The sequence below is a fragment of the Anser brachyrhynchus genome (genome assembly GCF_964034855.1).
Source record: "Anser brachyrhynchus genome assembly, chromosome: 3".
Taxonomy (NCBI): Eukaryota; Metazoa; Chordata; class Aves; order Anseriformes; family Anatidae; genus Anser; species Anser brachyrhynchus.
Genome location: NC_137696.1, coordinates 1,728,225 through 1,755,445, shown reverse-complemented (window position 1 = coordinate 1,755,445; position 27,221 = coordinate 1,728,225). Strand labels below are relative to the sequence as shown.

Genomic DNA, 27,221 nt, shown 5'->3' with positions numbered 1-27,221 from the left:
TCATTATAATGTAGATCATGTTTTAGTGATATTCCTTTAAACAAAGTTAGCTCGATTTTTAAGTGCTTGCTGGTTAGCTTATTTATTATGAAGATTTGTCAGGCAGCACAGTTAAGTTAATCAGTAACCAATAAAAGATTTAAGTTCAGAGATATAAACTGCTTGATTTATTACTCACAAAGGTTTTTGGCTTCTCAACAGGAACTCATGAAAACATGTTGTTATGGTTACTTTGGAAACCGATACCTTTTTATACCCTACTAATACAGAGGAATTTGAGAGGGGAACCTATGGTTCCCAGTTACGTGGATAGCATTTTCTGTACTATGCAAATACGCGGACAACACAAAACTCGCTTTGTTTGGCAGTCCCAGCACGGACTCCGTGATTTGTTTTACTCCACACATCAGCAGAGCCATCTCGCTTTGCACATGTCACTTCCTTGTTTATAATTTCTGCAATCTTCAACAAAAATCAATCTGACCGCATTGTTTTCAAAGCAAAGGTGCCAGCCAAAGGGTACTTACAGCAGCAATGTTACATTACAATCTTCTCCATTATGTAAATCCCAAAGAGGAAAATCACAATGTCAAATACAGTTAAAACTGAACATAAACTATCCTGGTGTAATTTTTTTTATTTTTTTTAATCCTACCGAACACGTTACCCAATCTCATTTCACAGCCACTCTGGTGAATGTTATGCAAGTTTTTCCCCTACCTGTGGTCACGGCCGTCTATATGCTGAGCATGCAGCGTAATGTCAGTGCAGCCTGCCTGGGATATGCATTGCGTAAGGTTTTCCAAACACCAATGTGATTGGGGTCCTGGGGTCTTACCAAGCCAAGTTTTCAAAAGCAATTTGGTCTCTAAAGTCCAATTGCTCTACTTTGAGGCATTTCAACCTTAAATTGCTCTTTGTTTTTAAGACCTCTCTATGCTTCAGGGCCAGATACCGACAGCATGACCTAAACCAGACCGCAAGCATCTCCATCCACCACACAGGGTGTGGATGTCTCAGTACCATCCAAAAATCACTCAACTTCCCTTCTGAAAAATAGGATACATCCCCAGAGCTGTTCAAACACAAGTAGATACACGTTGGCCCAACCCGTTCACCAAACTCGTGCTCAGGTTCTTACTGTTACGTTGCCCAAAACACAGGCTCTGCCCCAGCCCTGCCGAGGCTTCAGGCACCCATTTCAATCCAGTACATGCAAAGCAGTTCACAATGCCACCACGCATAGAGATTATCAAATAAAAGACGGTCAATTGTGAATCATGAGGTCAGGCTCACTCTCCATCAAGGCACTGTGATGACATTGCCGTAAACCTCAGGGCAAAGCTCGGCTGCTTTATGGTGTCACCACAAAGCTCCTCCAGGTTGCTGCCATAGTTCACGGTCCTTATTTTCTGTACACGGGAGGCACGCAGCCAAGCCCATCTCCCCGCTGCTCCTTCACCACCTTTTGGGGGATTAAAATGCACCTCTTGGGTGGGTGTTGGGGAGTTTCATCAGCTGCAGCTTCTTCCACAGCTGCTAGAGTCACCTGTGTCCCTTTGCTCCCTGCATCTGATCCACTGCAGCCTTCTTTTCATGAGTATATATCATTTTTGTGCATATATATAGCATATATATTGTGTATTTTACACATAAAAAAACAAAATTTGCATCTGTTTAATCTCTACTTACATGTTGTGTATCTGCATTAACAGCCAGTGCTTGCTGACCACTGGTGGTCACCACCAGGTTTGGGAAGAGGCCCAGTGGGTGGGCACGGGATGCAGCAACATCCTGGGCAAGCTACAGCCCCTACAGACTGGATGCTTGCTCTATTTTTTATTATTATTTTGCAAAGCAGGCACAGCTACACAGGACTTATTAACCACCACTGTCACTGAGGCTGGCAGCAGCCACAAGCCAATGATCTCTGAAAACTGCTGGATTTCCTATGCAAATCTACTATGCAAAGACCAATGCCTACCTGGCATGGGGCAAACCACCCCTTTCCATGAGCCCCAGGGCAGACGACACAGCAGGGACACAAAACCAGCAGTAAAGAGCTGGAAAATGAAACCTCCACCCTCATCCCACTGCAGATTTAAAGATGCAGATAAAAATGGGGATCCCCCACCCGGGAATGTGCATCCAGCCCACTCCTGCTCGCATTTATTTTGGAGACAGGCAGGAAAGTACATCATCTGGTGGCTTTGGCACAGCCAAAGCAGCACACCACAGCTGGATAGCTGATCTGTGCCTTTCGCCTCACTGAGAGGCCTACCACATGCTATGAAATGCTTTAATGTCCCTTTAACATGCTGTATAAATAATTTCCGTATCCATTCAGTTGTGCTCACATGTGGTCCTTTGAAAGAGTTAAGTAAAAATTACAGTACCAATATATCTTTGAGATGAAACAATGACATTTATAGGTCATTGTAATCCCTGCATTAATTAATTTTATTCCCAGCCCTCCATATGATCCATATGATGCCTCAGTGTTAAATTTGGCCTACTAGGCTCTGTTTTAACAAAAAGATAAGTTTGAAAACTGCACTCAGAGGGAGTTTCTGAGTCACTAAATATCCGAGACATCTCAGGCCAGGCAGGTAAATAAACCTGCGTTCCCATACGAGCCTAGAGCATCCCTTTTTGGGACAAACTGGGCCTGCAGAATTATCCCAGGAAGAGAAGTGCCCCGATGTCCAGCCAGGGATGTACCCATCCCCAAACACCTCTGCGTATTACTACAGGAAGCAGGTGAAAAAAAAAGTAAGGGTGTATCCCACCAGGACTTACCTCTTCCCACCTTCCTCCCTCTGATGTATTGACAACATCCATCTGCAGCCATGTGCCCTGTCCCCGTCCCACCTCAGTGTCACCAGAGCCGCTTCTCCCTGGGCTTTTATATTTGAGAGCTCCACAACGCAAGTACAAGGAGGAAGAGGCCTTTTAATTGGCAACAATTAAATGCTTCATGATTTAAGGATTTATTCTATTAGTGATATGAGAGCCCTGATGTGATAATCTCCAATTAACAGTAAGGGAATGGCATGCATAAATCCCACTATGCAGTAGCAGCAGAAAATTAATACGTTGGTTTTTCCTTCATAGACATTACAAGTCCTGCTACAGAGGGTAGAGGTATGGAGTGGACCTCTGTGCTTGGCTCCATCACTTTGAAAATATTTACGTATTCTTCACATGCCTAAAGCACAGGCTCATAAACCAAAGGTTTTCCAAAACTGATGGCAAAGCTTCAGCCCCAGTGCATGCCAGGTCACCAGCAGCATAAAAGCTGCCATAAAGGAGAGGTCTCAAGAAAGCACTTCCCTTCTAAGTGGTGCAAACCCATGGCTCCACATCCTACAGCGAAACAGTTTGCCCTACAGCAGGGAGTGCATAACACAGACTACGGGCTGGAGCATCGCCAGAGTATAAACCAACATGAGGGTGTTTCTTTGCTCTCACGTGAAAGTCACTCTTGGGTAACGAAATTCCTTAAATGCTTATATAGAGACAGGGAAACGCAGGTAGGGTTTCTCGGAACAGCACATCAGGAAATGTAATAAATAGGTCCAGATCCTTCAAGTGCGGGATGACGGAGAATTACTGTTCGGTATGTTAAATGCATCGCAGCCCAGTGATGGTATAGGTGCCGTGGGAGTCTGTTGGTCTTGGTGGCTCTTCCTACTCCTCGCTGAACAGGAAACAGGCACGGGGGTGCGCTGCCACTAAGGAAATGCACCACCAAAAGCAGGAGGGGAACAGTTCAGCTGGAAGGCAAATCCCTAAATTGTCCACATGCCTAAAGATTTTCCTTGCAGGTTTTACAGCATCCATTCCATCTAACACATTTCACTTTTTGTCTCTCACATGTGCACATTTTCCCACATGCACAAATTAATGCTACAAGCAAAAGAAGGAGAAATCTGACTATTTGGAGGCTATTTATTTTGCTGAGCTAGAAATACAAAGGGACAGATTCTCAGTTAATAGAAACCATCCCTGAAGACAATAAAACTGCCCTGCTGAAAGATCTGATCCAGAGGTATGAGGATGTGCAGCATGGGATAAGGTGGCTGGGAAAGATGACCAAGCAAGTACAGGAGATCTGGATACTCCGTTTTCATTGAAAGTTTGGTTGGAAAGGGAGTACCTGGACAGTCACCATGATTAGGAGGAAATCCTTCTTCTGCTGCCCAGCCTGAAAGTCCCCCCATGCCCTGGATGTCCCACCTCATTGGGAAAGGAAGAAAGCAATGCTACCACCCAAACACCATGAGGAACAGTGTTCAAATTGTAATTCCCAAAGCCAAAATTTGACAAAAACATGCTCTGAAGAGACTACCTCCAGGAGAGGCACTGTCTTGCTCGGTAAGGGGATAACAAGTATCAGCAAAACACAGAGCTGGTCTGTGCTCCTCCTTGGTTTCAGGGTTACTGCCTTATATCCCTACTTTCTTAACAAATTAGTCCACTGACACTACAAAGCAAAGGGCTGAGAGTGAAGGATAATACACAAGAGAGCCCCTAGGCTGCTACTTTGGATTATAAGTATCTAATTTCAGTAATTTAAAGCAAATTCAGTTTTGTCAAAGGCTGCAGTCCAACCTATAAAACTCAGGTCCAGTGAGCATAACAGCATGCCTTGGAGGAGCAGGGCTCCAGAAGGGAAAACAAACAGCTCCATTCAACTCCTTCAAAGGCCTTTTCTCCTCTAACCATGAAGTTAATACCAACTTTCTTTGACTGTGCGTGCTGTAGGAGGTTGTGTAGCTTCAGTTACCAGCTTTCCTACACATCTCTTGTTTTTGTGTGTGTTTTTACACTCATGGCAGGGAGACTTCCATAACGTAGAGCAGTCAGGGATGAAAAAGAGGGAGGATAACTCAGAACAAATCAGTTTTTGTAAAGGGTACTTCATGCCTTCCTGAAAGCATGTGCCTTGCGTACTTGCTCGCAGCCGTCACACAGATACCTTGGCTATGTGGAAGGAGAAAGAGCAAACCAAGCCCAGCTCTCCTCTGCACTCAGGCTGATTTGAGGTTGCCCCTTTATTTTGGGGGAGCACTTCAAATTTCCTGCTAAATTTGTCTCAGCACAGCAATAAAGAGCCACCCAGGGGCCCTGAGTAGCAATCAACATACAAATTCCCTCATTTTTAGCTGTAAGTGCTGCAGAAAGCACAGCCTTGGTTGAAACCCCATTTATTAAGGGTTGTAGGTCTTGGAGAGTTTAGTTAAATCAGGGATTTTTATGGTCTGAATTGCAGAGCTCACTCTCCCATGCATTTGTGGGGTCAACCAGTTTTAGAAAGCAAATCTTTTCACCAAGTTCCTCTTTGCTCCAGAGAAAAGAATTCCCCAAACCAAAATTTGAAGGGTGGTATTTCAAGCTGGATATGCACATTGAAAAACCTCCCACTACTTTTCCATTGTTTCTGGAAGTGGGACTTGAGCTAACACCAGGGCTGCTCCACCTGGAGACAGCAATGAGCAAGGTTGGAGCCCTTCCCTGGAAAGCAGGGCTGGGCTGCTTTGTGCTACAGCGCTCCTGGCTGTGCAGGGGACAAAACATTGCTTATTGACACAAAATAATGGTTGCTTACTGCCTGCACAGAGCTCAGTTCACAACAGTAGCTTCAAGAAGTCAAAAACAAGGAATTGTTGATTATTATTACTATTACAGGGCTTTTTTTTTTCCCCCAAAAGATCATGACCAAATGGTGGTTAATCTTAAAGGCTGTCCAAGAACTACAAATTTAAGCAGTAACTCCAAAGTAATCTCTCAAGCAATAGCTCCTAAACGTCTGCGTGCGGAAAGCTGGCACTTCCCCCACGCAGATGGCAACGGAGTTGGGTGGCGTGGACTTCAAGGGCTTTGGAGTCTTCCAAAATGAAGCAGATGGATGGATATGGAGAATTCCCTTATGGATGGATAAGGAGAATTTTTTTTTGATTGTTTGTTATTATTAAAGGGTATATGCCCTCATTCTGTAGGTCAAAAGATGAACACAGCCTGATTACCACTGGGACCAAGGACAAAGCTTCCTCTGTACAGGAGGGTTTGAGTAACAGCCAGGACTGTTCCCTGCCAAGCTCCTGGTAGACAAACCAGCTCTCCTTTGCTATCCTCCTGGATTTGAAGGAGAAAGGAAGTACCCCTCAGAAGTACCAGCTCCTTACCCCTGACCTACCCACTGACCCGTGCACACCAAGTGCATCCCTGCTTGCAAACAGGCATGAAATATCTCACTGTGACATTCAAGCTGGCTGCTGGGCATGGCAAGCTCACACCGTGCATCAGCTGAGTGGTTGGGAGTTTTAAAGCAGGAGCCAGGGTGCTTTAAATCAAAAAATGTACTAAAACTCATCGATTACCAGCCTCACAGTTCACCTACCTAGGAGCCAGCATGCTTGTGGTTGAGAGAGAGAAGGAAGGTGGGGCATGCCGCAGTGATGTAGTGCCATAAAAAGTCCATCTGAAGCAGATTGGGGTCACGTCCACCGCAAAGCTGCACTGCCCAGGAGGCATTTTTACAGCACATCCCTCCCTTAGCGCTGGTGAGTCTGTGTCTAATCCTCCTCGGTCAGAGGTGAAGGGCCGCTTCACTCTGCTGGTGGTGAGGACCAAGAACATGCCCTGATACAGGTCCTACAGCTGACGCCACGTCTCCTTGCCTGGATGCTGAGAAAGACATGCTTAAAAAAAGCCTCCCTCTATGCATATTATTCTTAATTTCTTCATTGCAAGAGTTTTCCATGTGAAGCTGGTGTGCACCTCCCAGGCATGGGGATGTAGAGGTACAGGCAGCAGGCAGGAGCCCCCAGCTGCAGGGCGCTGCTGTGCTTCCCACCCAGCTACAGCCAGGTGGGTGTGTGGTGGGACCCCTGTGGTAACTTTCTCTTTTTGTCCCCAGAAAGAGAGCAGGCAGGGTTGTAACCGCCCTCCCTCTCACAGGAGAGCTGTGCCCTGGATTTTAAAGTGTTTTGTCAAGGAAGAGAGATGTCCCTCCAGCACCTGCAGTACATAAACGAGGCAAGGTGACCTCCCAGCCCTGACCTGACCTGCAGAGAGGAGACTGAAGGAGGTTCCCAGCACAAAGGTCTCTTCTCTGGCTGTTCCCATCACACCCAGCTCCTCACTCCAATGGGAACTCCCAGCAAAGCATCTCTTGCACTTTTTGGTCACTCCCTGTCCGCGATCCCCAAGCTGAGCTGAAGGCCACCACCACCACCGAGTTCCTGAGCTGCTGGTGGGCACCAGCTTGGCACAGCCTCCAGCCACCATGGGATGGTGGCCTCTGCTAGAGGAGCATAGTGGCACCCATGGAGAGGTAGGTCACCTCTCGAGCCACCACTGCCACATTCAGAAAGTCAAGGACAGATGTTAAATGGAGCTGAGCCTTTACCTCTCATTTTCGGCCCATTCTGGCCTGGACAGGGACACTGACTCAGGAGAGCAGCTGGTCATGTTTGGGCAAAAATCCCACGACAAGCACTTACAGCCTTCCCCCATCGTCCCATTGAAATGCAAGCCCTGGCTCTGATTCACCAGCCTGGCAACTCCCCAAACTCAGCAGAAAGCTAAATCTGGGTGCAAACCTGGGCTCTGCCACCTCAGCACCTCTCTAATTACTGAGAAAGAGCAGCAGTGGAAATAGCAGAATACTAATGAGTTCCAATAAGGGAAACATTTTGTAAGAGGAAAACGAGGTTAGAGGGAGGACTAATTTGCCAGGTAGGAGGTTTTAATGCCATCAGGGAAGACTCCGCCAATCCCTTCGTTAACAAGACCCGTTTGCTAATTTCATTGCGGTGACCCGGTCCCAGAGCAGCCACCCGCTGCCACAAGCCATGGGGCAAAACAACCACCAGCAATGGGGAAACTGAGGCACGCCGAGGCAGTCTGCCCTCCCACCAGGCAGGGCCACCTGTCCTGGTGCTGTGTCACCCCAACATGTCCCTGGGAGCTGGCCCTCAGTGGCCTCTCTGTGGATCCTTGTGCTCAGCCCCACCAGGTACCCTGCTGGTACCTGGAAGGAAGGTGGCTGTGTGAGTCTTAGCACATCAAAAGGCATCAGAAAGGGAAGTATGCTGTTAATTTACTCTGTTAAAGGACAGTGACAAACTTGGGGGGGGGGGGGTGTTGTCCTTTATCTCCGTCCAGGACACCAAGGGGAAGAGGGGATTTTTCAACACAGGAGCCTTCACAGGGGATTTCCCAGGCATGGGAAAAAGCCTCTGGCTGAGGTCTATGTGGCTGGTGCTATACCAGGAACACAGCGAGAGCCAGGTAAGCACACTCTGGGCAGAGCCAGGGAACGGTGCACCTGCCTGTGTACACTGTTACCAGCAAATACCTGGGCATTTGGGTAGGAAACCAGCTTTTGTAGCACAGGCAGACACAACAGCTTTGGGGACTACTTGAAGCAAGCTGGGCCTTACAGTTTTCATCCCCCAAAACAAGTTTCTAAGGTCACGATCCCCATTTGAGCCCTGCTCCCCTCCACCCTATCCCACGTGCCCAAGTGCTCACCTCGCTCTCTGCGCAACAGAGACATGGATCAGGAAAAGTCCTGGGTGAGCTCTGGGGGTCACAGGCAGCCTCACCCAGGCAGCCTGAGGAGCGAGCAGCCTAAAAGGCACCCCTAGAGTTAAAGCAGAGCAGCTGGTGAGGAGCAAGCCCCTTTATGGCTTCAGGGTCTTCAGCTGAGGATCTCCACCTGGGCTGGTCAGAAACCCCAAGCTGAAACACAGCTACTTGGCCTCTGCAGCAAGGAAAGAGCCCAGGCATCACTCTGAGGGGTTAAGCCGCGCATCTCTGTACAGGGTACGCTTCAAAAAGCAGTCCCACTGCTCATAAACCTGCTTCTCAAAGTGAAAGGCAATAAACGGGGCGTGGGGGTGCCAGACCAAACCTCTCCTTACATTGCCAGCTGGCCACGACAGACAGCTTTCCCCCTGGGATGACACCACCCCGGCCACGTCCAGCACCAGAGCAGACCCGCAGTTCGGACCAGGAGCAGCCAAGGCATTTTCACCCCCCAGGAGGACGCAATAGCAAGCCAAGCAGTCCGTGCACCCTAACACTGGCACTCCTGACAACTTGAGCTGCCCGCCCCACGCTGCCCAGGCACCCGCCTCACAAACCAGCCTGCAGGGTTGGCGGCTGCCCCGCTGGCACGGGGAGCTCAGCGGCTCTGCCACTACGTGTACCATGTGCCTGATGGGGTGGGCACACTCTCAGGCAGAAGTCACAGCTCACACAGTGCCCCAAAATCTGTTAGCAGGGGGTTTTGGTGCTATCACCAAAGTTAGCTCCGTTTGCAGACGGTAAACACGCTGGGTTTACTTCTGTGAACTTGAGCCGAGATGGGAGAAACACTTAAATTTATATCCACTTGTGCTGAACATCGTGTGTGCAGATAAGCATCTTCACAGTCTGCTTCTACCCTGCAAACATGATGTTGCTGGACAAAAAAAAAAAAAAAAAAAAAAGGCTCCAGTGATTCTGCATCACCTAGCAATTGAAGCAGATTGAGTGGACTCTAATAAATATATGCCAGAAAAAATATATAAAGAATGTGTGGGAATGCCTATACTTTATCTTAACATTTCTCAGTAAAATAACTTCCTTATGGTGTAATCAGAAATGGAAAGCCAACACCTAACTAAATTAAGTGCTGTAAATTTTAATAATAGTTAAAATTACTGTTCGATTTATTTTTATATTGGATGATCTTCAAAGTCGTAGGTTGAGGATTGCTGAAACCTTTTAGGGATTTGTTTCTCAAATCAGAATACTTCGGAGAGGCAAACATTGGCTTGAATTTTTACATCTAAAAATCCTTAGCGAAAGGAAATAGATGTCTTTGGAAAAAAAAAAAAAGGAGAGAGAGAGAAACTTTAAAAGTTCCCCTGATAGTTACAGATGGTTTAATCTTTGGAACCTATTATGTGTTCATTTTCCCTTCAGCATTAATTATACATAATTACCACCACTTTACCCATACCCTTTCAAAAACGAAATCTGTTTACATTTTTCGCATATGCTCTATAAATGCACGATTTTTAATGCATTTCTCCGAGAAACGGGGCTCCCACTCACCGCCTGAATGAGCGGAGACCCGGCGCGAAGAAAACTGTTTTTTATTTAAGTTTCTTTAATACAGCTTAATTACTTTTAAACTCTGGAAACAATTAGGTTATCAGCCTTTGAAGTGAGACAGACAACTTGTCGTGCTGGGAGCAGAGCGCTCGCCCCTGGGGGCTGCGGGCGGGGCTGCGCGGAGGGGCCGCCGCTTGCGGCTCCCGGCGGCTGCGGGCAGGGCTCGGGGCAGCGCCGGGCTGCCGAGGGCTGAGGCTCTTCGCACCCTGCAGCCGGCTCCTTTTACCCCCCGCACGAACCACGAGAGTGTGTGACTCTGTCCTCCCTCTCCTTTTTTTTTTTCTTTTTTTTTCTTTTCATTTTTTTTTCTTTTTTTTTTGCATTTTCTTTTTTTTCCTTTTTCTTTTTTTTTCTTTTTGTTTCTTTTTTCAATATTTTATTTCTTTATTTATATATTTTTTTTCCTTTCTCTCCCTTCCCCCCCCTTCCCGCACCTCTGTCAGGTGTCTTCCCGGCGTGCAGGATGGGAGCAGCCCCGGACCGTGGTGCGGCGGCCAACCCTCAGCCCCAGCTCCCGCTGCAAGGGGCATTTCCCCAAGGGCACCGGCTCCTTCTTTTATATTTTATTTATTTTATTTTATTTTATTTTATTTTATTTTATTTTATTTTATTTATTTTATTTACTTCATTTTATTTTACTTTATTTTACCTTTTTTTTTTTTTTTTTTACTTTTTTACTTTATTCTATTTTACTTTATTTTACTTCATTTTATTATACTTTGTTTTACCTTATTTTATTTTACCTTATTTTACTTTACTTCATTTTCCTATTTCAATGTGATTTCTCCATGGGGGCAGCTCTTTTCCCCGGCGTTTCGCCTGGCCGCTGCCCTCGGCGGGTATTCAGAAGGCGAAGGGAAGGGGCAGCCCCCCCGGGCCGGCAGCGGCCCCGCTATTTGCATGGCATGTTTATAACGTGGTGGAAACCAAGACTGATATTTGTGGTCGGGAGAAGATGACTTTCACCTCTCCGGATCACTCTCTCAAATAAAAAAGAATTGACCAGCTACGGGCGTAAGCATTTATCTCGAGTTTGCGGTCATTATCTTTATTATATGGCCCCGGCAATAAATAAATCCGGGAGTTACCGCCCCACAATAAACCCGCAGTCCGCGGGACACCTCACCATTACTTTCCCAACAGCCCGCCGCCTCTTCCCCCTAAATCTCCCCGTCTGCCCACAAGGTTTTCTCCCCCCGTCCGCAGGTGCGGAGCCTCCCCCATCCCTTTTCCTTTTCCACCGCCCCCCCCCGGAATGCCCCCGCGTGGGCATCCCCCGGGTAGGCATCCCCCCGTGGGCATCCCCCGGCGGCCGTGTCCCCCCCGTGTGCTCCCCATCAGCATCTCCCATGTGGGTGCCCCCCCCCGGGCACCCCTAGCTGGGCACACCCCAAGGTGCGCACCCCCGGGTGGGCACCCCCCGTGGGCGCATCCCCGCGTGGGTTTCCCCTCCGTGGGCGCATCCCCGCAGGCGGCACCTTTTTGGGTGCCCCATAACCCTCCCTCCCCGGCTTCCCCCAGCCGAGGGGACCCCTCAGCCCGCACCGCCCCAATTTTTTTTTGTGGGGGGGCAAATGGGGGGAACCAACGGCGAAGCTGGGGACGAACGGAGAAGGGAAGCGCTGCCGCTGCGCCCGCAGCCCAGCTCCCTGCCTCTCCCTGCCCCTTCCCCCCCCACCCCCTCCAGCCCCCAGGTAAATGTCCCTGCAATAATATTTATTTACAGTCGCGATGCTGCGCGTATGCTGCTTTTAATTGTATTTTACCAGGGTGATTCCTTCTCGCTTTTAAAACAAGCGGCTCGGAAAAATATTCCCATTTGGGGCGAGGGGTAAAGGCGCGGGGGGGGGGGGGGGCGTTTTTATTTATACCTTTGACATTTAAAAGAGCATAATTAATTTGTCCTGCTTGCATTAACATTGTTGAGGAAGGTTTCAGAAAGCTAACCAGCAAAGGGAGGGGGGAGGAAAAATAGAAGCTCGCCCAGAAAGCTTAGGATTTTTTTTTTTCCTTTCAGATGTGTAATCAATCATTCGAGTAGGAGGCAGCAAAATTGTAAAGATTCGATAGATTAAAATGCAAATGAAAGGTAGAAAAAGAAACATTAACATGGCAATCAAAGATTTAATAATCGTAAATCACGGTGGGGTTTTTTTGTTGCAGCTGCAGTTTGTGTGTTTTTTATGTTTTAATCATGTTCGTTCTATAAATAAATAATTTCTGAAACGAGACTAATTTTTCACTATTTTAACCGTGGGCTACGGCACTAAATATTTTTTTTTTTAAAGTATGGAAGTCCAGATTGCAAACTATCAGACCAGTAAAGGGAAGAAATAGCTAAGTTTGATTAGTTCCCATTTCAGACTTCAAGTGCACGTCTTCGCCCCGCTGCCTGGCCGTGACGACTGGTTTACTTTAAAATTGGAATCCTTATAAAGTTTATTTTGAAACGTGACTGTTTGTGTAAAAGCAGACAACTGGCGTTTCTTTACAAGTCCAACGGTAGCGCCAACTCTTCATTCCTGGAGGAAATTGAGAAAGATAAAAAAAAAATAAAAATAAAAAATCAGGGAGAGGGGAGAGAGCAGAACCACCGAGGCTGGGAGCGCGCTGCTGACATCCCAGAGCCGGGGGGTGCTGGGCCGGGGGGGGGCAGCTGGCACGGGGGAGGGTCAGGATTTGCCCCGGGGGGGGGCAGGATCTGCTTGGCCCTGGGGCTGGGGGCGGCTGCGGGGGGTGCCGGGCTTGGGGCGGGCTCCGCATCCCCGGTTGTTAGTGTTATACTGTATGTGCTTTTTAAAAATTATTATTATTTTTTAATTATTATTATTTATTTTTATTTATATTGGAGGGTGGAGGGCCACGGTTTGGGATTTTCTGCCGGGATAACCGGCCGGGAAATAAATCTTTTTTTAACTTTTGGGCGTGAGACGAGGATGGGGGGAAAGGAGTTGGTGGTACTTCGTTGGGAAGCTTCGCGGGCAGGGTAGGAGCGAAGGGGGGCGGCCGGGGGGGGACACCCGCGGGCTGCCGGGCTCTGGGGCTTTTGGGAGCGCTGCTTTCGGGGGGCGAGCGGCGGCGGCTCCTCCGTTTTTGAAAGAAACTGGTAATAAAAAAAAGCCGAAAATCACAGCCCCGCAGGTACCGGCCAAAAAAACGTTCATCTGTCCGCTCCTCCCGGGAGGGGGGCGGATTTACCGAGCCCTTTTTCCCCATCCTCCTCACTTTCCAGCCGCCTTAATTTCCCCCGGGGGGGAGCCTGAGGGTTTTTTTTTTCCTTTTTTTTTTTTTTCTTTTTTTTTTTTTCCAGCCCCCTCCTGGGGCCGCGGTGCCCCCAGGGCCGGCCCCGCCGGGGGTGCCGGGCCCCGCACACCGGCTGCGGTCCCGGGACTTCGGTGCCCGCCCGGGGGGGGCCGGGGGGGGCCCGCAGCCCCCCGCAGCCCCTGACCCCGGCATGCACGGCGCGGCTCCATTGATCATCCCGGCCCGCCACCCCCTCCCTTTATGAGATAATGCAATTACAAACATCAATAAGGAGCTGCGAGGGGAATCATTATGCGGTGACAGTGATAAATGACGGTGCAGAAATAGCAGGCTTTTTTTTTTTTTTTTTTTTCCTAACAATCCAGGGGCTTTGGGGGCTGAGCACAGTCACCAAGGTAACAGATGACATCCAAAATGGCACCAAAGGGAAAAAAAAAAAAAAAAAGAACAGTCTTTCTTTCTCCTTTCACTCTTTCCCCCTGCTCTTCCCAAAGAGTTTCTCGGGGCTCCGGCAGCAGCTGCCGCCCAGGCGCTCCGCTATTTCCAGGGAAGCTCCGCGCACAAAGCGGCCGGGCCCCGGCCCCGCAGCCGCCCCCAGGCGGCCCCGGCCCCGCTCCGGGCTGGGGGCGGCAGCCGCGGGGGTGGGAAATTGGGGGGGGGGGGGGGGGGGGCTGTATTTTTGGGGCCGCCCCGCAGTTTTTGCACGCTGCGCCGAGCGGAGCGCAACAGAGCCCGGGATTGGAAGCAGGCAGGCAGGAGGGGGACGAAAAGTGAGGTTTCTTAGCCTAAAGAAGCCCTTCTCCGGCAGCCCCTGGGGAGAGGGGTGGCCACTGCAGAAAAACGGGCGAGAAAATTAAAAATCAAAAATCAAAGGGGGGAGGGGATAAAAGCTCGCCGGGGGATGCGCAAACTTTGCGCCGGCGCTGCGCGGGCGGCCGCGGAGCCCCCTCCCCCCCCCGCGGCACTCTCCCGAGCCCCCAAGAGATGGCAGTCGAAACCGGCTTTCCTCCTCCTCCTCCTCCTTCCTCCTCCTCCTCCTCCATCTCCTCCTTCTCCTCCTCCTCCTCCTCCGCCTTCTCCTCCTCCTCCCCCCCCCCCACCCCGGCCATCCCCGCCGCCCCCAGGTCCCCGCGCAGCGTTGCGCGCAGTCCCTCGGGGCGCGCATCCCCACCGCCCCCCAAAAACACCCCCCAAAACCTCCCCCCCCCGGGGACCGAGCCGAGCTCCGGGCCGCAGCCGGGGCCCCCCCCGGCCCCCCCGGCGGCCTCCCCCGGCGCTGTGAAAGGAGGGTAGCTAGGAAACAGCGAGCGGCCCGAAAAGGCGGAATTTCCAACGTGTAAAATGTTCTTAACGGAGCCATTGAGAGAGTGCAATAAGGCGTGAGGGGGAACTAATCTCCCCATTTAAATGTTTGTGGCAATTTTATCTAAATGAATTTTAATGCTAAACGAGGGATAATTCCCTATTTGTAACCCGTTTACTTCTCTTTCCTGTGCCTCTGAAGCTGTCTAACATCATGCGATGAACAATAACAATAAAAATACTGTCAAGGCATATTCTTCATTTTGAATGTGTTATAATTACAGCTGATTAAATGTCTTGGGATATAATAGTGGTTTTAATTTGAAATGTGCCCCCCCAAAAAATAAAAGTCCCAGGGAGGAAGGTCTGTGCCCCACTTCTGCGGGGAGGAAGGGACGCGTGTGCCCTCGCATGCAAGAGGGCGGTTTGTTTTTGTCTTTCTAGAAACATTAAAAAAAAAAAAAGGAAGAAAAAAACAAGCAAAAGGCAAGCCCCGTTCATTCACGTTTTGGCAGAAAAGTGTCATTACGGCCGGCTCCCAAAGCGGGAGCTGAGATGTGCAGCCTCCTATCGGCCCTTTAAAAAAAGAGGGGGGGAAGAAACCTGAGTTTTTTTTTTTTTTTAAAAAAGGCGGGGGGAGGAGATACCAGCTGCGGGGGAAAAGGACCCCACTATGGGGGCTTCCCTGCTTCAGAGAGCTCTGGCCTGCCTGCCCCCCCCCGGCCTGCTGGGGACCCCCCCGGGCTGGGCACTGCCCCTGGGCTGCCCCCGGCCCCACGTGGGTGCACGATTTTACCTTTATTACAATATTTATGTATTTTGTTCCCACCTGCAGGAATTCAATTTTAATTGAATTTATTTTTTTAATTTCATTTTTAGGAGCTGTGACCCTATTTTGAAGGAAAGCCGGGCTCCGGCAGCCCCACCACCCTGCTGGCTGCGGGCTGCGTGGAAGCGGGAGCCAGCAGCCCCCCACCCGGAGGAGCCCCCAGCCCCTGGGGACAGCACTGCACTCGCTCACAAACAGGCACTGCCCGGCCAACGTTTCCAAAGTTTTATTTTCCTCCTTCCTCAGTACGCTCAGATCCAGCAAGAGATGGAATGATGGCTGAGTATTTAAAACTGCGTGTTAGAACTGCAAATTATTATTGTTATTGTTGTTGTTGTTGTTGTTGTTGTTGTTGTTGTTATTATTATTATTATTATTATTATTATTATTTGGAGGGGGGTAATATTATTTACAAATTTCTGCCCAATATGCTGCGGAGAGCTAATGCCCTATGGCATTACGTTTATTAACAGGCAACAGTTACCATCCTGACAATTTACAGTGCAAGTTCAGAGAGAGCTTCCTTACGCAGCGTAGCATTACTTTTACATTATTTAAATATAAAGCCGATATTTAAATAGCAAATTATAGGTACATCTCTGGAGCTAGATGAGTTTTGTAGCTGCTTGGCTCACAATTTGGGAGGGAATCGCTACAAATACTGAAGTGGGGCAGGAAACAAATTTTGCAAGCAGTGGAGTCACCATGACAAAAAATAATTTGTTTTTATTTTAGATTCAGATTTCATTACTGCACTCAAACTACTACAACTGGGCTTTGAGTTATTATACAATCCAAACTGTTTCAATCAGAAACTCTAAGACTCAGTGTGCAATGATTATTATTAATAATAATTAGCTCCTTGGATTCTTGATAGAAAAAGGCTATCAACAAGCATTTGTTTAACCACAACAAAAGTATAATTAGCTTATCCCACTTAGTAAATCTGTATGCATGCCAACTCATACCAAACTGCTACTTTTACAAAAAATTGCAATAATACAGATCATTTTTCCAGTCCTTTTTGCACAAAATTTATTTACAATGTATACATAAATGCTCCATGATGGGACTATGGAAAAATGCACACGACTGATGTTTTGCCCAGAAAGAAAGTCAACATATTAAAAATAAATCTTCAGTCCATGTTTCGAGCTGCATAAAACAGGAAGTGATGTACAAGGTGGTGGTTGCTGCATGGGGACAATGATGCTCTGATGTGACAATTAGGCTTCAAATACACTGCCTTTCCGTTTCCATGCTTCCTCCTACCAGTCTCCTTAAGACACTGCCTGCAACAGCTGATTAATCATTGTTGATGACTGCAGTTTTTCCCATCCTTCCCGATTTACATCTGTTCAGGCCAATTCAAATATGGTGAGTAAATGAATTAGACATGCAAATTCACGCCCCAGGCTAGAAAGAGAGAGAGACTGAGAGAAAGGGAGAGAGAGAGAGACAGACAGAAAGGGAGAGAAAGGGGGAGAGAGAGAGGAGGAGGAGGAGAGAGAGAGTGTGCATGGCTGAAATCCTAGGATAGAAGAAAGATTCTTCTGCCTGACATAGTTATTTTAATGCTCTAAAAATCCTGCAAATAAGCCCTTTCTGTCATTTGCAGGATAAGTGTAAGGCTTCTTTTCAATGTAAGGAGGCTTCTGGAGGAAGTGAAGAGCTATGGAAACAACACACATAGTGTGGAAAAATTTCACATTTTTTTTAAAAAATCTATAAGAAACAACGTAATATGGATAACAGTATAATAGCATTTTACAATATTTCACTCTTTGTTCTCTTAATGTCTTATATAGGTATTCAGCATGTCCCCAGAAGTTGACTTCAGTTGGTGTTTTCCTGCTTGTCAGGGTCCCTGTGAAGAATAGGAACGTCCCTTGGTCCAAAGTCGACGCCAAGAACGGAACTCCATAGTCATTGCAGAAAGACAATGTTTGAAATCTACCGCCGCTGCAGACAACACGGATTCCCTTAAGCTACTGAGCATGAATGTCCATCACTTGTCCACTCACTGCCGGCTCGCCGGTATGAAGCATTGTGGGGCTTGATGCTGACATGGGCATTCCAGGGTGGGGTGGTCCTCCATGCATCATCATCGCTGGGTGGTGAGGGTGTCCAGGAATGTAGGTATGCATGGGGGGGCCATGACGCAGCTGAGCAGGATGGGGGGGCATCTGGGGTGGGGTATAGCTTGGCTGTCCCATGTTCATACCCATTGGACTACCCCGAGACACATAATCCCCTGGCATACTTTGCAGCCCTGCGGAGAGAAAGAGGCGGCTGTGAGTGGCGGGGGACGGCTTCCGCGTGGGCGCTTTGTGCTCCACGTGCCACAGAGATGCTTCCCATCCGAAATTGTGCTGGGGGCAGAGCCGGCCTGCTGATGGCTGATGGCACCAAGCGGCAGCAGCCCTGGCCTGGCAAGGGGGAGCCCTTAGCAGCATCTATCTACTTGGCGCTCGAGCCCCGCTACTTCGAATCTGTCCCAAGAGTTCACACCGTTGAGAGACGGGCCGTACAGCGAGCGCATACGTTTCTGAACAAAGGCCTCATATGAAGCTGAAATTGATAGGATTACTAAGGACGATTGTTAAATCAAACCTGTATTTTTAAACACGTGGAAAAAAAATCAATGGCAGTTATCAATTAATTCTTTCCCTGCGATCACTTCTGTCTGAAAAATTCAGACGTGCAACTCAGTCAACCTTTCAGTGGTTGGGAGAACAATAAGAAAAATTGGACCTAAAACAATAAAACCTCCTGCTTTCCGTGGGCCTCTGCCTTCTGCTTGGATTGCTATAGCTGATGGGAACTGACAGGTGTATTGTTTCGGAGAGCTATAAGCTCCATAATCATCAAGGGTGAAAGGCATACGCTATTGCTAAGTAGGTTCAATTGGCTTTAGTTCTAAGTAATAGTGTGCTGTGAATGCTCTGAACACCTTGGAATCAGGTCTCAAGGCTCTAGCAATGAATAGCTGCTTAATCTAGCCTAAAGGAACATTTTTGAACTAATGAAAATTGCTTATAAAATATACTGTACTCACAGCTCTTTAATCAAAAAAGATGATAATATTTTTTGTAATAACCTATTAATTTAATTGGTCACGAAGCATAAAATACATCATTTAAATTTAATTGACCCAGAAACTAAGAAACAATATTTAAATTAACTAAGCTAGAAATTTCCATGATGAGGTAATAAGGCTGTTGCATTCCCAAGCTTGGTGGAATGTTTTCACAGCTAATTGTTGAAACTTATTTTTGACTTGCGCCCAGAGAAGACAACTCCAAAACACACTTGGCCTTGGTAACTTCAAACGCTCCCTTAATATAATCAGAGGCACGACAAAGATGCCCAAATAACTGCTTTTAACTCCAGAAACAAAGCAAGAGAAACAGAATCAGGCATCATTTAAACATGGTATCGGTGCCTCGGTGTTTCAAACTGCTTTACTTTTTTTTTAAAAAAAAAATGTGTATAACGTCTTTTCCCCTATAAAAAGACAAGAACCAAAAAAAAAAATCTGGGACAGTTTTTCTAGGCTTTCTTCACGAGGCCTGCCACTGAAGATTGCATTAATGATCTCTATTTTTGTATACTGAATAAGTCAAATCCATTTGTCACACTGCAAGTGATGGCATACTTAATTTGGATATAGTCAATTAGCCTGGGCTAAGCTCCATAGCCTGCTGTGCACACCTCTATTTTGTATTCTCTCTTTTTCCTTTGCCACACGTAATCCCATTATGATGGACAGACAAAGAGAAATAAACTTGAAAAAAAATCAAACTTTCGTTGATCGCCTTCCAAAACGTAACTCGCCCTAAGTGAAGCTGCTGTTTATTTTACCTAAAAGAAGTCTCTGTTTGGCTTTTTGGTGTCTCGCAGGTTAGCGTAGAAATGTAACTCATGCATCAACTGCGGTTAGACAGATTTATGACACTTTGGGGACATGCTCTTTCCTCTCCCTGCACTGCTGCAGACTGCTTACATTTTGCAAATCAGTCTGTTGCCTTGGCGACGGGCTCCCCCACCTCCCGGCTGCTGCTCGTTTCATCATGTGGTCAGTGCTGTATAATAGCATCGCGCCGCAGCACCCGCGGACAGCACACGCAGGGGCTGCGCGGCCCGGCAAGCTTGGCTCGAGCCAGAGGGAAGGGAAAAGGAACCGAAGGAGCCCAGGCGCGGGACGGAGAGGAATGAACAAGCATGAAGCTATGGGCAGGGAGAACGTTGGGAAATGCACGGAGAAAAAAAAATATCCCTGGAACAAAGTGAGAACAAAGACCCCATTTGTACTTACTTCCCCCTGGCTTTGCCATTGGGTACCTAGGTGAAGGTTACATGTAGTGCCACTGCCCCTCCATGCCCATATTCATGCCCATTCCACTCATAGGTCCTAGAGGGAGATAAAAATCCGAGAAGATGCCAGAGAATGAGCAAAGTCAACAGATAGTGCCGAAAGCCCCCTTTCCACACCGCAGCCTTCCGCAGGGGCGAGGAGCAATTGCGAGGGAGAAGCGCCCCACTCTCCCTCGACGGTGCTGAAGGCGAGCAGAAGACAGGCGAGGTGAGGCGAGGCGAGGCGAGGAGGCAGCTGAGATGAGGGCAGAGGACGGCGGCGGCGGTCACCCATCCATGCCCAACACTACCCCGGGGCTTACCTGGCGCTCGGATGCCCATGTGCTGCTGGCCGTCCATCACGAAGCCTCCCATCGGCTGCCCGTCGGGGTTGTAGGGTGTGCCTTGACTTACTGGAAAAGCGCAGAGGGTTTTTTTTTTAACAATGCCCGAAAGGGTTCGCGTCGCCTCGCGGCCGCGCGTGGTCCTTGCCCCATGCCTAAGAACCCCAAGGATGACCACCAGTGGGGACTCACAACAGAGGAAAAAATCATCTACGGTTCGAATCAGGTGGCTGCACTAACAAGCTCGCACAGTTCGGGCTTAATTTTCTCCTGTGAGTTTGGAAATAAATGAAGTTGGCCATCAGAAATATGGGGATGCAATGAGCCCCCGCTCCAGCTGCTGCTGCTGCTGACGTCAATGCCAAGACCTGCATAGGAGCCGGATTTTATGGCCAGAATAGTCACACTGAAATCCCAGTGTGTTAAATTACGCCCATGCGCTTTTACAAGAGCAGGACCTGAACACGTCCATGCCAGAGATTTACCTCTAATGGCAAAATAATCAAATGTGCTCGGAGAGAGCGCATCGCCCAAAGGCGTCTTTGACAGCGACGGATGCAGATAGCTGGGCAGGGAGGCTGAGAAAACCAAACGGACCCTGGGTAATAGCAAATACCCACACTGAGCTGTGAGCCAAGATCCCAGGCAGGACTGGCACGTCAAAACTTTGGGTTACAAAATAAATCTCCCCAAAGGAAAACCCAACCACTCTGGGATCCCCAAAGGCAGATACTGAAAGGAAGAGACAAGAGACAAAAGGACCGTACCCGAGTCCCGCTACCTGAATTGTAGGTTTTAACTGTACATTAAAAGCTGCCTTCAGAAGTGAGCTGCCTTGGGTTATTAAAGCACATAAAGCTCTACCTCATTGAATGTCTTTGAACTTTACTGAGTCCCACAAGCGATTCTGACCCCTTTGCCCTTTTGACAGGTAATAAAGTTTACAGCAATTCCACACCAAGCCATGCACCAGGGAGTGGTCACAGGAGCAGCAAGAGCTGGGGAGGAAAACTCAAAACAAATGCAAAAAAATAAGAACAACATTAATTCCGACTGTGCTCAGAAAGTCCGGTCATGGAGCAGATAACTGGAGTTTCTTCTTTGAATTATATTTTATTTTTCCCAAAATATTTTAATCGTGTTAAAACTATTAGCTTTGCAATGAGACAAAGCTGGTTTTAGTTTAATTGTCAATCACTCCCAGCATTCATTTCTCATTTATTTACCAGGTAATGGACCTCCCGGTGAATGGCTCGAGGATGGTTTTTGCCTGCGTGACTCGAATACGGTTACTACTGGGGACTTGCCTGCTCGATTGGACTGGTCTATCATGGGCTGAACTATTCTTCTTCTAGCATTAATAAACCTGCAACAAAAAGAGGGAAGCAAACGGTTACGGAGGGGGCGACTTCCAGCCTTCCCCGAGCCTGCACCCCAACGCGGGGCTCGCGACTGGGCTGCGCGCAGCTTCAGACACAGCCAACCCCGCAACCCCTGGTGACCTCCGAGAGTACAGGCTTGGGGTTTCTGAGCTGATTTATGTTTGCCTGCTTTTACCACAGTCGGACACTTCCATTTTATCTTTTCATGGGGGAATTAGCGGAGTTTTCGGGAAACAATACCAGCAACACTCTTCGTGATTCAGAGAGGAGCACAAAAAACGGGTGGCGACGGAGGGATGCACATAAGGGCATCTGCTACCTCCCCCTAATTAGTGACATTTCTGTCTAATGTCCTCTGACTTCTTTTTCCATTTTTTTTTTATCAAAACCTTCCCCTACCTCTTGCAAACCTAATTCTCTTTTAATGCCCACTATTAAGATAATGAACTGTGATGGCAGAACACCATCAAATGAGGGAACGTCTGGAGTTTTATCACCACTAAGTCACACTGCTGGGGACTTCAGAGCCCTGCATTCCTTGTAGCCATTTCTTGGTGGGTTTTTACCCCCCCCCACCCCCCTTTATGCAAAGTCTGAGGGGTCAAGGCGAGGTCATAGCTTTACAGTAATTGAATTTATAATCCTGTTTTCTCCAGCTAGGCCTGACCATTTACAGCAAACATCTTGTTAAACTGTAATTACTGGACTACTGAAAATTCCCCACGAACAATGAAAAGCAGATCTTTGGAAATAAAAAAGGTACGGTCGGTTTTAAAAGCAGTCCTCTGCAACCGTACTCCTCGTGTTTTTTAGCTCTTCGCCTCGGTCTTGTAATGCCTATTTGGGGAAGGAATACTCAAAAAAATTTGGAGCAAAACAGAACGAGGGGAGAGATCACAAGTGCCCCCAGTCTCCTCGGCGTGTAGTCCTGGTGGCACAGAAATCAGGAGTCTCAAAAGCATGGCTGGAAACCTGTCCCAGCAGTGCTAGAAGAACTTCTCTTGTGGTTTTGGTAATCAGCAAGCTTAGTTAAAAACCATTTGGAAAAAATCTCCATCGAGATTTAATTATGCTATGGCAAAGCCTCATAACCAGACTTTACATTCTTTGAAAGAGAGAAATAATAACAGAAACATGTATTCCTCAATATTTACTAGGAAAGGAAGAAGCATGAGCACGGGTAAAACCCCGCTACGCTTTGCAAAACGTAGTGCTAAAGTACACAAAGGGATACTTGGAGCTCGGTTTTGTTGCCTTTCCTTGCCGTGGCTTAGCAAGAGCTCTCCTACAGCAGAGAGAAAGCCACCGGGACACTCCCAAAGGAACCGTGGTGCCCACCCCTTCCCTGACACCAGCCAGGATAACCATCACAAAACACCGCACGGGGCTGTTTGTTTTGCCGTCATCAAAGACCAGCAGGGGCTATTTGGGGTTCCTCCTATCTCCCCTTCCTGGCTGCTTCACATTATGCAAAAGCTCCTGCAAAAATTAATCAAGATGTTGGGCCCTAATGAAGACTGTCTCGCCCAAACGGGCTCAAAATGTTCCACAACACAAAGGCACAAATTCCAGGCTCCGTGCTGGAAACCTTACACCTGAACTAGGTCATGTTTTGTCAGCAACAGTATTGTATCAATTTTTGTACACACTCCCAGTAACAGAAAAAAAAAAAAAAACAAAAAAACAAAACCCTTCAACTCAGCAAACGGTGTTGCAAATCAGTTTATCATTATCTTGTACAAACCATGAAAATTAGAATCATGTGAGCAGAAGGTTAGACTAATTCTCCTTTCTCATTATAAGCACAGGTGTAGCACAAACACCATGTGAAATAAGCAATTAAAAAAATCTGCTTTTTTCCCCCATTAGCTGCCTTAGCTCCATGACCAATTAGAAAATTGTTTAATATCTGTAATCTGCATTTGCAGAAAGCAATTTTCACAGCAACTCTCCCAAGTAAAACAACAACACAAAACCCTGGTGCCCCAGCCATTTCTTTTTGCATGCCTGGCAGGCACTCGCTGTGCTCACTCCTTCCCCCAAATGCCCCATTCCCCGGCCCTCTTACTGGGGTGGGTTTGGGGCTGCTCACTGAAACCTTCATTTGCCAAAAGCTTTCCCCAAAACCAAAAAGAAACCCTGAGCAGCCACACAAACATCACAACCTTCCCCTCCAAGTGCTTTCGGGAAGAATGAGGTTCTCCTTCCAATAAACCATGCAGCTGGAATTTGCCAATAATCATCCGAAGATGTGGCTGCAGTAAAACCTCTTTTCACCTGTTTGCCCCGTATTATCACTTGGGACGTCTGCTTTAAGAACATTTTACACACAGGTACTTAATAGTTAGCTTCTTCCTACGCATTCCTATAAGTATTTTATATAAGTAGCTGATCTGCAAACCAGCCCTGTGTTTGGATGTCTTCAGGGTGAATTCAGACGCAAGAACATTTTCCTTCTGGGCAAAGTAATAAAATGACATTCTTGCTCCTCCCACTAGAAGTCAAACCGAGGTCAGCTCCCCATCCTTGTATCTGTTTAAATAAACTGGTCCAGCTGTTTGTTTCCAGGATGCCCTTTAACCTTCTGTCCCATCCTCCCTGCCTTTGTAACAGAACGCTTTACTTTGCATTATAGTAGACTCCAAACTACTATGCATTAAAAAAAAAAAAAAAGAAGTATTCACTTTCAAGTTTCTTCCTGCATCCCAAACCTGGAATTCATAAGAAGCCATCAGATTAAAACTATTAATGTGTCTTGCCTTGACAGAACACAACGCAGTGCTGTTACGTTTATAAATCACATCCAAGAACTCTTTGCAAGCAAAACTGTGAGTTAGCTGTGGCTGCAGAAATCCACGGGCATGGGGATCATTCCTTCATACTCTCTGTTGCTTTCTTTGATAGAAGGGTCGTTTTGATTGCTCTTTGAATTTCCAAAGTGCTGTGTCGGTGTAACATCAGCAAAACCAGTGGAACAGAAAAGCAAAGAGGAAAACTCTCACTGCCCCTTTTCCTCTACGTTCACATTCACCTATCTTAAGGGAAAGAAACCCCGATTCACTCTAATTGTTAAAAGTTCAGAGGAATCAAGATCTAAAAAAGGTATTCACATATTAACAGCTACTCATACGTAGTCTTCTCAAAATACGACTAAGCATAAAACTTAAGGTCATGATTAAAACCCCAGCACAATCTTACTTGGGTGAGTAAAGATTCACACAGGCTCAAAGGGCTGCACGAAAGGTGTGCTTCCCCCATACCACTGCTCTATGCATTGACACATTTGCTCTGATGTGGGAGTGCTTTTTGGTTTTTGTTTATTTTCTCCCTAAAGAGCAGAATCAATAGTGGCACAAACAGAATGACAACTTGTACCCATCTTCTAGAGAACTCTGCAAAACCACATACTCCCAGCTTGCTCTTATGCTTTGGCTTGTTTTATGTGTTTTTTTTTTTCTCTTTTTGCAAGGGGGAGGATCTGACATGGAGGAAACGTTTGAACAGTTGGGCAAACACAGAAGTTTAAAGACGATGGTATTTATTATTATTTTTAAAGTTAACTTTTCCTTGCCCTTTTGGGGACGTGAGATCATGCCTTCCACTGCGTCCCGACAAGCGAGCAAGAACGAGCTCTTCCACCTGCCTAACCCCCAAGTGAAGATGCAGGAAACCCTCTTTTGTGCCATTTGCACTTTTCTAGGATGTTTTCTCTTAGCTCTCGTGCCCTGGGTCTGTCCCCAGAGGTCACTGGCAGTCTCCGTCACCGGTCCCACGGGTGAGAGCCAGCCCCGGACTCGCTATGCCGCGATCCGCCGCTGCACTCTGACCTTCAGCTTGGCCGCCCTCGTCGCGACGCACAAGTTTTGTTTCTTCTCAGCGAGGGGCGGCATGGCCGGTGATGACAAAAGACTATTTTATTTGGAAATTGCCTACAATAATAGCAGCCAGAGAGCGGGTATTTTCAGAGGGTCACAAAACCCTCCGAAAGGCGCAGCTCGCTGGGCTCAGGTTACAGCCCCGGTGACATTTTCTGCATAGATGTGTTCTTTCTCCCTTCCCCTTGTATTTCAGTTCTGTTTAGTGAATAAAACAAGGCCTTCCTTCGCTGTCACGAGTTTCCAAAGTCACTTTTGCTCAGGAATTGACAGAGTGATTGTGGGGACTTCCAATTTGCAGTGTTTGAATGAAAATTCCCAGCGCGAGCTGTCTGAAAGCCGATGCTGAGACTTGGTGCTCTGTTGCCTTTTCCTCTCCCCCGGCCCTTCTGGATGAGGACAGCTTCACACCAGAACTGACTTCTGATACCTGGAGTTACAGGCTGCTCCTTGTCAACACTGTCCCAGCACGCTGGGTGTGACTGCAAGCCAAGAGTCTGTGGATCAACAACAGTGTCAACAAGTCCCCCCAAATCCCTCTGCCTCATTTTGTCTTCAAGCTCCTTCTAACAAACCAGGTTTAAGGACTTCAGGAAAGCCCATAATACCTACAAACACAAAAAATGTCTCATCCCTCTGGAAAAAACAGCATCCCTCTTAACAACAAGCAAATCATCATTTTCATAAGAGATGCCAAAATAACCGAAGACCTTCAAACTCGCAAATAATTCTCTTGCAAAACCAGACATGGTCTTTTTTACATACTGGGATTCTTCATTTATACCCCAATGAAACAACTTTCTCTATTCAGCACTTAATTCCTCAACACTTAACAGGTTTATCTCTAATAAAAACAATTTAAATGGAAGTGTGCTATAAACTGGGATTATTATACTTCAGTAACTGCATTATTCCTTATTTTAACGTATTTTCATTTTTTTTCTTGGGTATTTGTTTTCCAGAGCTTTTTTAAGGAATCAGTTAAAAGGAAAAAAAAAAAAAAAAAACAGAAGTGATTTCACAGAATACTTTCAAATGTTTAAAAACAGCCTTAAAAATAAAAAGCCCCCTCTGTAATTATGAACAGAAAAAATAACTGCAGACTTTTGAATGGTAATCACATCTCCCCGTTCCTAAAATGAGAAATAAATGTTAAGAGTGCTTACTGCCGTTATTAGAAAGTTTTGATCCTGAAGTCAGTTACTGAGCTTAATGACCCATAACTACCAGTCATTAGCAATCCATGCTCTCTGTACTCCCTTTATTTGTAAAGAAAAAAAAAATCCAAGACACTCAAGAAACTTTGTTCAATTTAAAGTCAGACCTTATGAAGTCATGTTTGGCAACTTTTCTTGGTTTCTCCTCCTCCTCCTCCTCCTCCTCTGAAATGAAGACAGTTCAGGACTGCAATACATCATTTACAACACTAAATGGAGGTAGGGAGGGAAGAAAGTACATGGGCTGCTAACCACCCACTCCAGAGACGTAATAGAGGAGTTGACTCCAAAGGCAGCGGGTCTATCCATCAGGAGGAGCAGGACGGTCTCCTGAAAGCTCTCCTCTTCCTCCCTCCTCCGCTGGCAGCACCAGCCCCAGAGACTGCATATAGGGCTGGGGGTGTCGCAAGACAATATTGAAGAGCGAACAAATAAAATACTATGCAAAACGAGTGATGAAAAACCACTAATTAGCTGAC

General features: G+C 47.1%; 1 protein-coding gene and 2 long non-coding RNA genes across 8 annotated transcripts in view; 1 reads left to right on the top strand and 2 right to left on the bottom strand.

The window, feature by feature from the left end:
- LOC308192986 overlaps positions 1-11,842 on the bottom strand; it is a 67,739-nt gene extending 55,897 nt beyond the window's left edge. For both annotated transcript variants that reach the window (XR_013949272.1, XR_013949273.1), the window contains exon 1: positions 8,542-11,842. This is a non-coding gene — a long non-coding RNA (uncharacterized lncRNA). The remainder of the gene's footprint in view (positions 1-8,541) is intronic.
- A 2,830-nt stretch (positions 11,843-14,672) lies between these two features.
- On the top strand, positions 14,673-16,548 carry LOC308192988. Its single transcript, XR_013949279.1, has 2 exons — positions 14,673-15,517; positions 15,619-16,548. It is a non-coding gene; the product is annotated as an uncharacterized lncRNA (long non-coding RNA).
- Positions 16,275-27,221, bottom strand: part of MEIS1 (Meis homeobox 1) — a 198,184-nt gene continuing 187,237 nt past the window's right edge. For 3 of the 5 annotated variants that reach the window (XM_080587075.1, XM_080587074.1, XM_080587073.1), the window contains 3 exons: positions 21,572-21,634; positions 20,248-20,333; positions 16,275-17,840 (listed from right to left, as the gene is read on the bottom strand). In XM_080587075.1, coding sequence (XP_080443201.1) covers positions 17,557-17,840; positions 20,248-20,333; positions 21,572-21,634 — 433 coding nt within the window. In that variant the 3' untranslated portion in view covers positions 16,275-17,556. Of the gene's footprint in view, positions 17,841-19,886; positions 19,983-20,247; positions 20,334-21,571; positions 21,635-27,221 lie in introns of all 5 variants that reach the window. The other 2 variants (XM_080587077.1, XM_080587076.1) reach the window with 1 other exon arrangement.